The sequence below is a fragment of the Salvelinus fontinalis genome, unplaced genomic scaffold (assembly GCF_029448725.1).
Source record: "Salvelinus fontinalis isolate EN_2023a unplaced genomic scaffold, ASM2944872v1 scaffold_0092, whole genome shotgun sequence".
In the NCBI taxonomy this organism is placed as follows: Eukaryota; Metazoa; Chordata; class Actinopteri; order Salmoniformes; family Salmonidae; genus Salvelinus; species Salvelinus fontinalis.
In genome coordinates, this window is record NW_026600301.1 from 230,333 (window position 1) to 242,500 (window position 12,168).

Genomic DNA, 12,168 nt, shown 5'->3' on the forward strand with positions numbered 1-12,168 from the left:
AAAAATAAGTCTATATACAATGTGAGCAAGTGAGGTGAGATAAGGGAGGTGAAGGCAAACAGATATATGTATAAATAAATAAAAATATAAAAAGGCCATGGTGGCGAAGTAAATACAATATAGCAAGTAAAAAAAACACTGGAATGGTTGGTTTGCAGTGGAAGAAAGTGCAAAGTAGAGATAGAAATAATGGGGTGCACAGGAGCAAAATAAAGAAATGAATACAGTAGGTAAAGAGGTAGTTGTTTGGGCTAAATTATAGATGGGCTATGTACAGGTGCAGTAATCTATGAGCTGCTCTGACAGCTGGTGCTTAAAGCTAGTGAGGGGGATAAGTGTTTCCAGTTTCAGAGATTTTTGTAGTTCGTTCCAGTCATTGGCAGCAGAGAACTGGAAGGAGAGGCGGCCAAAGGAAGAATTGGTTTTTGGGGGTGACCAGAGAGATATACCTGCTGGAGCGCGTGCTACAGGTAGGTGCTGCTATGGTGACCAGCGAGCTGAGATAAGGGGGGACTTTACCTAGCAGGGTCTTGTAGATGACCTGGAACCAGTGGGTTTGGCGACGAGTATGAAGCGAGGGCCAACCAACGAGAGCGTACAGGTCGCAGTGGTGGGTAGTATATGGGGCTTTGGTGACAAAACGGATGGCACTGTGATAGACTGCATCCAATTTATTGAGTAGGGTTTTGGAGGCTATTTTGTAAATGACATCGCCAAAGTCGAGGATCGGTAAGATAGTCAGTTTTACAAGGGTATGTTTGGCAGCATGAGTAAAGGATGCTTTGTTGCGAAATAGGAAGCCAATTCTAGATTTGACTTTGGATTGGAGATGCTTAATGTGAGTCTGGAAGGAGAGTTTACAGTCTAACCAAGAAGGTGAAACACAACAACGTCTGATGGCCTCCGTCTTTATTTACAGCTGTTTCAAACATTTCACGTTCCCTTTTGCACGGTGATCATTAACAACACTTAAGAGATCAGAGCCTTTATACAGCAGAAGGGAGGGAGAGATGGTGTGAGTCTGTGTGATTGACAAGAGCTCCCAACAGATGGGGTTTCTCCGTCATTCACCCGCACCTCATCAGCACCATTAAGCCTGTATAAGCATGTATAAGATGGTTAAAACAAAACACATACTGCATAAAACAGACAGGAAACTCACTTCGTTTGTGAAAACAAAAGACAGTAATCATTTTGTGTGGGTTATTTTCAAATAAGAAATTATATTTAAGGACATTAGGAATTTATTTTAAAAGAGCAACTACTATGATTTGAGCCTGTGAGCCATTTTAATATTTATAGCGGCTGCAGAGACGATGATAAATACCCTGTTAACAAAACAGGAAGTAACAAAAAGGTCTGCAGACTAAAGGCAACACAGAGGGTGCATCCCAAATGACCCCTATCCCCCTCATAGTGCACTACAGAGGGTGCATCCCAAATGACCCACTATCCCCCTCATAGTGCACTACAGAGGGTGCATCCCAAATGACCCACTATCCCCCTCATAGTGCACTACAGAGTGTGCATCCCAAATGACCCCCTATCCCCCTCATAGTGCACTACAGAGGGTGCATCCCAAATGACCCACTATCCCCCTCATAGTGCACTACAGAGGGTGCATCCCAAATGTAAATCCAAACCAGGTAGGGGTCAGGGTCTTTTGGGTGCATCCCAAAAGTACGTTGATTCCTGAAGGACATCTCCTCTCTTTAGTCTCTAACAGAAGGACATCTCTCTTTAGTCTCTAACAGAAGGACATCTCCTCTCTTTAGTCTCTAACAGAAGGACATCTCCTCTCTTTAGTCTCTAACAGAAGTTGCCAGCTTGGAGAAAAGGCCAGAAGATAGAAAACTCATTAATAATGATACACATTATAGACTCAGACTATATACACCATGAAGCATACATGTATATACACAGGAATAATACACCACTGGCAAGGTGAGGGAATATTCTCCTTTCTCTGCAGGGGCTAGACTGGTGGGGTCAGGGTCTAGACTGTAGACTGGTGGAGTCAGGCTCTAGACTGTAGACTGGTGGGGTCAGTGTCTAGACTGTAGACTGGTGGGGTCAGTGTCTAGACTGTAGACTGGTGGGGTCAGTGTCTAGACTGTAGACTGGTGGGGTCAGGTAGGGGTCAGGGTCTAGACTGTAGACTGGTGGGGTCATGTGGGGTCAGGGGCTAGACTGTAGACTGATGGGGTCAGGTAGGGGTCAGGGTCTAGACTGTAGACTGGTGGGGTCAGGGTCTAGACTGTAGACTGGTGGGGTCAGGTAGGGGTCAGGGGCTAGACTGTAGACTGGTGGGGTCAGGTAGGGGTCAGGGGCTAGACTGTAGACTGGTGGGGTCAGGTAGGGGTCAGGGTCTAGACTGTAGACTGGTGGGGTCAGGGTCTAGACTGTAGACTGGTGGGGTCAGGGTCTAGACTGTAGACTGGTGGGGTCAGGTAGGGGTCAGGGGCTAGACTGTAGACTGGTGGGGTCAGGTAGGGGTCAGGGGCTAGACTGTAGACTGGTGGGGTCAGGTAGGGGTCAGGGTCTAGACTGTAGACTGGTGGGGTCAGGTAGGGGTCAGGGGCTAGACTGTAGACTGGTGGGGTCAGGTAGGGGTCAGGGGCTAGACTGTAGACTGGTGGGGTCAGGGTCTAGACTGTAGACTGGTGGGGTCAGGTAGGGGTCAGGGTCTAGACTGTAGACTGGTGGGGTCAGGGTCTAGACTGTAGACTGGTGGGGTCAGGTAGGGGTCAGGGTCTAGACTGTAGACTGGTGGGGTCAGGTAGGGGTCAGGGGCTAGACTGTAGACTGGTGGGGTCAGGTAGGGGTCAGGGGCTAGACTGTAGACTGGTGGGGTCAGGTAGGGGTCAGGGGCTAGACTGTAGACTGGTGGGGTCAGGTAGGGGTCAGGGTCTAGACTGTAGACTGGTGGGGTTAGGGTCTAGACTGTAGACTGGTGGGGTCAGGTAGGGGTCAGGGGCTAGACTGTAGACTGGTGGGGTCAGGTAGGGGTCAGGGTCTAGACTGTAGACTGGTGGGGTCAGGTAGGGGTCAGGGGCTAGACTGTAGACTGGTGGGGTCAGGTAGGGGTCAGGGTCTAGACTGTAGACTGGTGGGGTCAGGTAGGGGTCAGGGGCTAGACTGTAGACTGGTGGGGTCAGGGTCTAGACTGTAGACTGGTGGGGTCAGGGTCTAGACTGTAGACTGGTGGGGTCAGGTAGGGGTCAGGGGCTAGACTGTAGACTGGTGGGGTCAGGTAGGGGTCAGGGGCTAGACTGTAGACTGGTGGGGTCAGGTAGGGGTCAGGGTCTAGACTGTAGACTGGTGGGGTCAGGTAGGGGTCAGGGGCTAGACTGTAGACTGGTGGGGTCAGGGTCTAGACTGTAGACTGGTGGGGTCAGGTAGGGGTCAGGGTCTAGACTGTAGACTGGTGGGGTCAGGGTCTAGACTGTAGACTGGTGGGGTCAGGTAGGGGTCAGGGTCTAGACTGTAGACTGGTGGGGTCAGGTAGGGGTCAGGGGCTAGACTGTAGACTGGTGGGGTCAGGTAGGGGTCAGGGGCTAGACTGTAGACTGGTGGGGTCAGGTAGGGGTCAGGGGCTAGACTGTAGACTGGTGGGGTCAGGTAGGGGTCAGGGTCTAGACTGTAGACTGGTGGGGTTAGGGTCTAGACTGTAGACTGGTGGGGTCAGGTAGGGGTCAGGGGCTAGACTGTAGACTGGTGGGGTCAGGTAGGGGTCAGGGTCTAGACTGTAGACTGGTGGGGTCAGGTAGGGGTCAGGGGCTAGACTGTAGACTGGTGGGGTCAGGTAGGGGTCAGGGTCTAGACTGTAGACTGGTGGGGTCAGGTAGGGGTCAGGGGCTAGACTGTAGACTGGTGGGGTCAGGTAGGGGTCAGGGTCTAGACTGTAGACTGGTGGGGTCAGGTAGGGGTCAGGGGCTAGACTGTAGACTGGTGGGGTCAGGTAGGGGTCAGGCTCTAGACTGTAGACTGGTGGGGTCAGGTAGGGGTCAGGGGCTAGACTGTAGACTGGTGGGGTCAGTGTCTAGACTGTAGACTGGTGGGGTCAGGTAGGGGTCAGGGTCTAGACTGTAGACTGGTGGGGTCAGGGTCTAGACTGTAGACTGGTGGGGTCATGGTATAGATAGTGGATTGAGGTGGGGGTCATGTGGGGGTCAGGTAGGGGTCAGGGTCAAGATAGTGGATTGAGGTGGGGGTCAGGTAGGGGTCAGGGTCAAGATAGTGGATTGAGGTGGGGGTCAGGTAGGGGTCAGGGTCTAGATAGTGGATTGAGGTGGGGGTCAGGTAGGGGTCAGGGTCTAGATAGTGGATTGAGGTGGAGGTCAGGTGGGGGTGGGGTATGGGGTTTGGGTTGAGAGTCGAGGGGTGAGGGTTTAGGGTGGGTGTTGGAAGCGAGGGGTGAGGGTGTAGGGTGGGTGAGAGTCGAGGGGTGAGGGTTTAGGGTGGGTGAGAGTCGAGGGGTGAGGTTTTAGGGTGGGTGAGAGTCGAGCGGTGAGGGTTTAGGGTGGGTGAGAGTCAAGGAGTGAGGGTTTAGGGTGGGTATGGAGGTTGGGTGGGTGAGAGTCGAGGGGTGAGGGTTTAGGGTGGGTGAGAGTCAAGGAGTGAGGGTTTAGGGTGGGTATGGAGGTTGGGTGGGTGAGAGTCGAGGGGTGGAGGTTTAGGGGTGAGGGTGTAGGGTGGGTGTTGGAAGCGAGGGGCCACTCGGTCTCAGATACGGTCCACACTTCTCATTCCTCCATCCAACGTCAACGAGCCGAACCTGGAAAACATCAGACAATATTATATCAATAGATAGGGCATAAACAGGAAGGACCAAACAGCTGATCTGACAGGAAGGACCAAACAGCTGATCTGACAGGAAGGACCAAACAGCTGATCTGACAGGAAGGACCAAACTGCTGATCTGACAGGAAACCCCACAACAGCTGATCTGACAGGAAGGACCAAACAGCTGATCTTACAGGAAGGACCAAACAGCTGATCTGACAGGAAGGACCAAACAGCTGATCTGACAGGAAGGACCAAACAGCTGATCTGACAGGAAGGACCAAACAGCTGATCTGACAGGAAGGACCAAACAGCTGATCTGACAGGAAGGACCAAAACAGCTGGTCTGACAGGAAGGACCAAACAGCTGATCTGACAGGAAGGACCAAACAGCTGATCTGACAGGAAGGACCAAACAGCTGGTCTGACAGGAAGGACCAAACAGCTGATCTGACAGGAAGGACCAAACAGCTGATCTGACAGGAAGGACCAAACAGCTGATCTGACAGGAAGGACCAAACAGCTGATCTGACAGGAAGGACCAAACAGCTGATCTGACAGGAAGGACCAAAACAGCTGATCTGACAGGAAGGACCAAACAGCTGGTCTGACAGGAAGGACCAAACAGCTAGTCTGACAGGAAGGACCAAACAGCTGATCTGACAGGAAGGACCAAACAGCTGGTCTGACAGGAAGGACCAAACAGCTGATCTGACAGGAAGGACCAAACAGCTGATCTGACAGGAAGAAGGCAGCCTTCATATGTCTTATCAGGGTTATTGACCATGTTTTGAATTGCTGGTCTTGGTCTGTTATAAAGTAAACATACGGCCATCACAGGGAGCTCTGTGTAGCCAGACATCACAGGGAGCTCTGTGTAGCCAGACAAACAGCCATCACAGGGAGCTCTGTGTAGCCAGACATCACAGGGAGCTCTGTGTAGCCAGACAAACAGCCATCACAGGGAGCTCTGTGTAGCCAGACATCACAGGGAGCTCTGTGTAGCCAGACATCACAGGGAGCTCTGTGTAGCCAGCCATCACAGGGAGCTCTGTGTAGCCAGACATCACAGGGAGCTCTGTGTAGCCAGACATCACAGGGAGCTCTGTGTAGCCAGACATCACAGGGAGCTCTGTGTAGCCAGACATCACAGGGAGCTCTGTGTAGCCGGCCATCACAGGGAGCTCTGTGTAGCCAGACAAACAGCCATCACAGGGAGCTCTGTGTAGCCAGACAAACAGCCATCACAGGGAGCTCTGTGTAGCCAGACATCACAGGGAGCTCTGTGTAGCCAGACATCACAGGGAGCTCTGTGTAGCCAGACATCACAGGGAGCTCTGTGTAGCCAGACATCACAGGGAGCTCTGTGTAGCCAGACATCACAGGGAGCTCTGTGTAGCCAGACATCACAGGGAGCTCTGTGTAGCCAGACATCACAGGGAGCTCTGTGTAGCCAGACATCACAGGGAGCTCTGTGTAGCCAGACATCACAGGGAGCTCTGTGTAGCCAGACATCACAGGGAGCTCTGTGTAGCCAGACATCACAGGGAGCTCTGTGTAGCCAGACATCACAGGGAGCTCTGTGTAGCCGGCCATCACAGGGAGCTCTGTGTAGCCAGACATCACAGGGAGCTCTGTGTAGCCAGACAAACAGCCATCACAGGGAGCTCTGTGTAGCCAGACATCACAGGGAGCTCTGTGTAGCCAGACAAACAGCCATCACAGGGAGCTCTGTGTAGCCAGACATCACAGGGAGCTCTGTGTAGCCAGACATCACAGGGAGCTCTGTGTAGCCAGCCATCACAGGGAGCTCTGTGTAGCCAGACATCACAGGGAGCTCTGTGTAGCCAGACATCACAGGGAGCTCTGTGTAGCCAGACATCACAGGGAGCTCTGTGTAGCCAGACATCACAGGGAGCTCTGTGTAGCCGGCCATCACAGGGAGCTCTGTGTAGCCAGACATCACAGGGAGCTCTGTGTAGCCAGACATCACAGGGAGCTCTGTGTAGCCAGACATCACAGGGAGCTCTGTGTAGCCAGACATCACAGGGAGCTCTGTGTAGCCAGCCATCACAGGGAGCTCTGTGTAGCCAGCCATCACAGGGAGCTCTGTGTAGCCAGACATCACAGGGAGCTCTGTGTAGCCAGACAAACAGCCATCACAGGGAGCTCTGTGTAGCCAGACATCACAGGGAGCTCTGTGTAGCCAGACATCACAGGGAGCTCTGTGTAGCCAGACATCACAGGGAGCTCTGTGTAGCCAGACATCACAGGGAGCCCTGTGTAGCCAGAGATCACAGGGAGCTCTGTGTAGCCAGACAAACAGCCATCACAGGGAGCTCTGTGTAGCCAGCCATCACAGGGAGCTCTGTGTAGCCAGACATCACAGGGAGCTCTGTGTAGCCAGACATCACAGGGAGCTCTGTGTAGCCAGACATCACAGGGAGCTCTGTGTAGCCAGACATCACAGGGAGCTCTGTGTAGCCAGACATCACAGGGAGCTCTGTGTAGCCAGACATCACAGGGAGCTCTGTGTAGCCAGACATCACAGGGAGCTCTGTGTAGCCAGACATCACAGGGAGCTCTGTGTAGCCAGACAAACAGCCATCACAGGGAGCTCTGTGTAGCCAGCCATCACAGGGAGCTCTGTGTAGCCAGACATCACAGGGAGCTCTGTGTAGCCAGACATCACAGGGAGCTCTGTGTAGCCAGACATCACAGGGAGCTCTGTGTAGCCAGACATCACAGGGAGCTCTGTGTAGCCAGACAAGTCCTCACCTCTCCAGGAAGTGGTTGTTCTCCGCCAATTCCTTCACTACCCCCTCCATCTCTTCCTTCAGCTTCTTCATCCTGGAAATCACAGAAAGGATAGAGAGAGTTAACACTGGACACTGTCACTGAGAAGATGGAATATTGTCCCACTGGTTAACACTGGACACTGTCATGGTGGAATACCGTCCCACTGGTTAACACTGTCACTGAGAAGGTAGAATATTGTCCCATTGGTTAACACTGGACACTGTCACTGAGAAGGTAGAATATTGTCCCACTGGTTAACACTGGACACTGTCACTGAGAAGGTAGAATATTGTCCCACTGGTTAACACTGGACACTGTCACTGAGAAGGTGGAATATTGTCCCACTGGTTAACACTGGACACTGTCACTGTCATGGTGGAATATTGTCCCACTGGTTAACACTGGACACGGTCACTGAGAAGATTGAATATTGTCCCACTGGTTAACACTGGACACTGTCACTGTCATGGTGGAATATCGTCCCACTGGTTAACACTGGACACTGTCATGGTGGAATACCGTCCCACTGGTTAACACTGGACACTGACATGGTGGAATATCGTCCCACTGGTTAACACTGTCACTGAGAAGGTGGAATATTGTCCCACTGGTTAACACTGGACACTGTCACTGAGAAGGTGGAATATTGTCCCACTGGTTAACACTGGACACGGTCACTGAGAAGATTGAATATTGTCCCACTGGTTAACACTGGACACTGTCACTGAGAAGGTAGAATATTGTCCCACTGGTTAACACTGGACACTGTCATGGTGGAATATCGTCCCACTGGTTAACACTGGACACTGTCACTGAGAAGGTAGAATATTGTCCCACTGGTTAACACTGGACACTGTCAAGGTGGAATATTGTCCCACTGGTTAACACTGTCACTGAGAAGGTAGAATATTGTCCCACTGGTTAACACTGGACACTGTCACTGAGAAGGTAGAATATTGTCCCACTGGTTAACACTGGACACTGTCATGGTGGAATATCGTCCCACTGGTTAACACTGGACACTGTCACTGTCATGGTGGAATACTGTCCCACTGGTTAACACTGGACACTGTCATGGTGGAATATTGTCCCACTGGTTAACACTGTCACTGAGAAGGTGGAATATTGTCCCACTGGTTAACACTGGACACTGTCATGGTGGAATATTGTCCCACTGGTTAACACTGTCACTGAGAAGGTGGAATATTGTCCCACTGGTTAACACTGGACACGGTCACTGAGAAGATTGAATATCGTCCCACTGGTTAACACTGGACACTGTCACTGAGAAGGTGGAATATTGTCCCACTGGTTAACACTGGACACTGTCACTGAGAAGGTAGAATATTGTCCCACTGGTTAACACTGGACACTGTCACTGAGAAGGTAGAATATTGTCCCACTGGTTAACACTGGACACTGTCATGGTGGAATATCGTCCCACTGGTTAACACTGGACACTGTCACTGACATGGTGGAATACCGTCCCACTGGTTAACACTGGACACTGTCATGGTGGAATATTGTCCCACTGGTTAACACTGGACACTGTCATGGTGGAATATTGTCCCACTGGTTAACACTGGACACTGTCACGGTGGAATATCGTCCCACTGGTTAACACTGTCACTGAGAAGGTGGAATATTGTCCCACTGGTTAACACTGGACACGGTCACTGAGAAGATTGAATATCGTCCCACTGGTTAACACTGTCACTGAGAAGGTAGAATATTGTCCCACTGGTTAACACTGGACACTGTCACTGAGAAGGTAGAATATTGTCCCACTGGTTAACACTGGACACTGTCACTGAGAAGGTAGAATATTGTCCCACTGGTTAACACTGGACACTGTCATGGTGGAATATCGTCCCACTGGTTAACACTGGACACTGTCACTGACATGGTGGAATACCGTCCCACTGGTTAACACTGGACACTGTCATGGTGGAATATTGTCCCACTGGTTAACACTGTCACTGAGAAGGTGGAATATTGTCCCACTGGTTAACACTGGACACTGTCACTGAGAAGGTGGAATATTGTCCCACTGGTTAACACTGGACACTGTCAAGGTGGAATATTGTCCCACTGGTTAACACTGTCACTGAGAAGGTAGAATATTGTCCCACTGGTTAACACTGGACACTGTCACTGTCATGGTGGAATATTGTCCCACTGGTTAACACTGGACACTGTCATGATGGAATATCGTCCCACTGGTTAACACTGTCACTGAGAAGGTAGAATATTGTCCCACTGGTTAACACTGGACACTGTCACTGTCATGGTGGAATATTGTCCCACTGGTTAACACTGGACACTGTCATGATGGAATATCGTCCCACTGGTTAACACTGTCACTGAGAAGGTAGAATATTGTCCCACTGGTTAACACTGGACACTGTCATGATGGAATATTGTCCCACTGGTTAACACTGGACACTGTCACGGTGGAATATTGTCCCACTGGTTAACACTGGACACTGTCATGGTGGAATATTGTCCCACTGGTTAACACTGGACACTGTCACTGAGAAGATGGAATATTGTCCCACTGGTTAACACTGGACACTGTCACTGAGAAGATGGAATATTGTCCCACTGGTTAACACTGGACACTGTCACTGAGAAGATGGAATATTGTCCCACTGGTTAACACTGGACACTGTCATGGTGGAATATCGTCCCACTGGTTATAGATCATCTCTCAAGTCAACACACATGTCCTCAGATGTAACAATGTGATAGTGAGACTCACCCAGGGTCATCTCTACAGGGGTGATCTGATTGATGTAAGGTCAGGGGTTAACGGTTAGGGGCCAGGGACAGTAACTCACCCCAGGGTCATCTCTACCAAGGTGCTCTGGCTGAGGTAAGGTCAGAGGTTAAGGGTCAGGGACAGTAACTCACCCCAGGGTCATCTCTACCAAGGTGCTCTGGCTGAGGTAAGGTCAGAGGTTAAGGGTCAGGGACAGTAACTCACCCCAGGGTCATCTCTACCAAGGTGCTCTGGCTGAGGTAAGGTCAGAGGTTAAGGGTCAGGGACAGTAACTCACCCCAGGGTCATCTCTACCAAGGTGCTCTGGCTGAGGTAAGGTCAGAGGTTAAGGGTCAGGGACAGTAACTCACCCCAGGGTCATCTCTACCAAGGTGCTCTGGCTGAGGTAAGGTCAGAGGTTAAGGGTTAAGGGTCAGGGACAGTAACTCACCCCAGGGTCATCTCTACCAAGGTGCTCTGGCTGAGGTAAGGTCAGGGGTTAAGGGTCAGTAACTCACCCCAGGGTCATCTCCACCAAGGTGCTCTGGCTGAGGTAGGCTTGAGGCTTCACCAAACCACTGGATGCCAGAGGTAGCACCTTACCAGGTAACTGCTCCTGTAGCTGCAACACAGACATGGATGTTAAACAATGACAACATATTTTAACGGAGAATCGGCTTTGGTCTGAAGACGAAAAATAAATTCATATACAACAATGTCTACTCCACACATGCAAAGCTGTCATCAAGGCAAAAGGTGGCTACTTTGAAGAATCAAAAATATAAAATATATTTTGATTTGTTTAACACTTTTTTGGTTACTACATGATTCCATATGTGTGGAATATGTGTTGATGTCTTCACTATTATTCTACAATGTAGAAAATAGTAAAAATAAAGAAAAACCCGTGAATGAGTAGGTGTGTCCAAACTGTTGACTGGTCCTGTATTTAGCTGCTTCTGTTGCGCAGGACCGGGTTGTTGGACCCGGTTTTATAACTCTGAGATTAGTCTGAATCCATAATGAGCTAGGTCAGGGTCTCTGTTATCCCACTCCTAGATATTGAGCTAGGTCAGGGTCTCTGTTATCCCACTCCTAGATATTGAGCTAGGTCAGGGTCTCTGTTATCCCACTCCTAGATATTGAGCTAGGTCAGGGTCTCTGTTATCCCACTCCTAGATATTGAGCTAGGTCAGGGTCTCTGTTATCCCACTCCTAGATATTGAGCTAGGTCAGGGTCTCTGTTATCCCACTCCTAGATATTGAGCTAGGTCAGGGTCTCTGTTATCCCACTCCTAGATATTGAGCTAGGTCAGGGTCTCTGTTATCCCACTCCTAGATATTGAGCTAGGTCAGGGTCTCTGTTATCCCACTCCTAGATAATGAGCTAGGTCAGGGTGTCTTATCCCACTCCTAGATAATGAGCTAGGTCAGGGTCTCTGTTATCCCACTCCTAGATATTGAGCTAGGTCAGGGTCTCTGTTATCCCACTCCTAGATATTGAGCTAGGTCAGGGTCTCTGTTATCCCACTCCTAGATATTGAGCTAGGTCAGGGTCTCTGTTATCCCACTCCTAGATATTGAGCTAGGTCAGGGTCTCTGTTATCCCACTCGTAGATATTGAGCTAGGTCAGGGTCTATGTTATCCCACTCCTAGATATTGAGCTAGCTCAGGGTGTCTGTGTTATCCCACTCCTAGATATTGAGCTAGGTCAGGGTCTCTGTGTTATCCCACTCCTAGATATTGAGCTAGGTCAGGGTCTCTGTTATCCCACTCCTAGATATTGAGCTAGGTCAGGGTCTCTTATCCCACTCCTATATAA

At 50.5% G+C, this 12,168-nt stretch overlaps 1 protein-coding gene across 2 annotated transcripts in view; it reads right to left on the reverse strand.

Moving 5' to 3' along the window:
* Nucleotides 1–892: 892 nt before the first annotated feature.
* The window catches only part of tbk1 (TANK-binding kinase 1), a 138,036-nt gene continuing 126,760 nt past the window's right edge, over nucleotides 893–12,168 (reverse strand). For both annotated transcript variants that reach the window (XM_055911768.1, XM_055911767.1), the window contains 3 exons: nucleotides 10,864–10,967; nucleotides 7,564–7,635; nucleotides 893–4,777 (listed from right to left, as the gene is read on the reverse strand). In XM_055911768.1, the coding sequence (XP_055767743.1) occupies nucleotides 4,726–4,777; nucleotides 7,564–7,635; nucleotides 10,864–10,967 (228 nt within the window). In that variant the 3' untranslated portion in view covers nucleotides 893–4,725. The remainder of the gene's footprint in view (nucleotides 4,778–7,563; nucleotides 7,636–10,863; nucleotides 10,968–12,168) is intronic.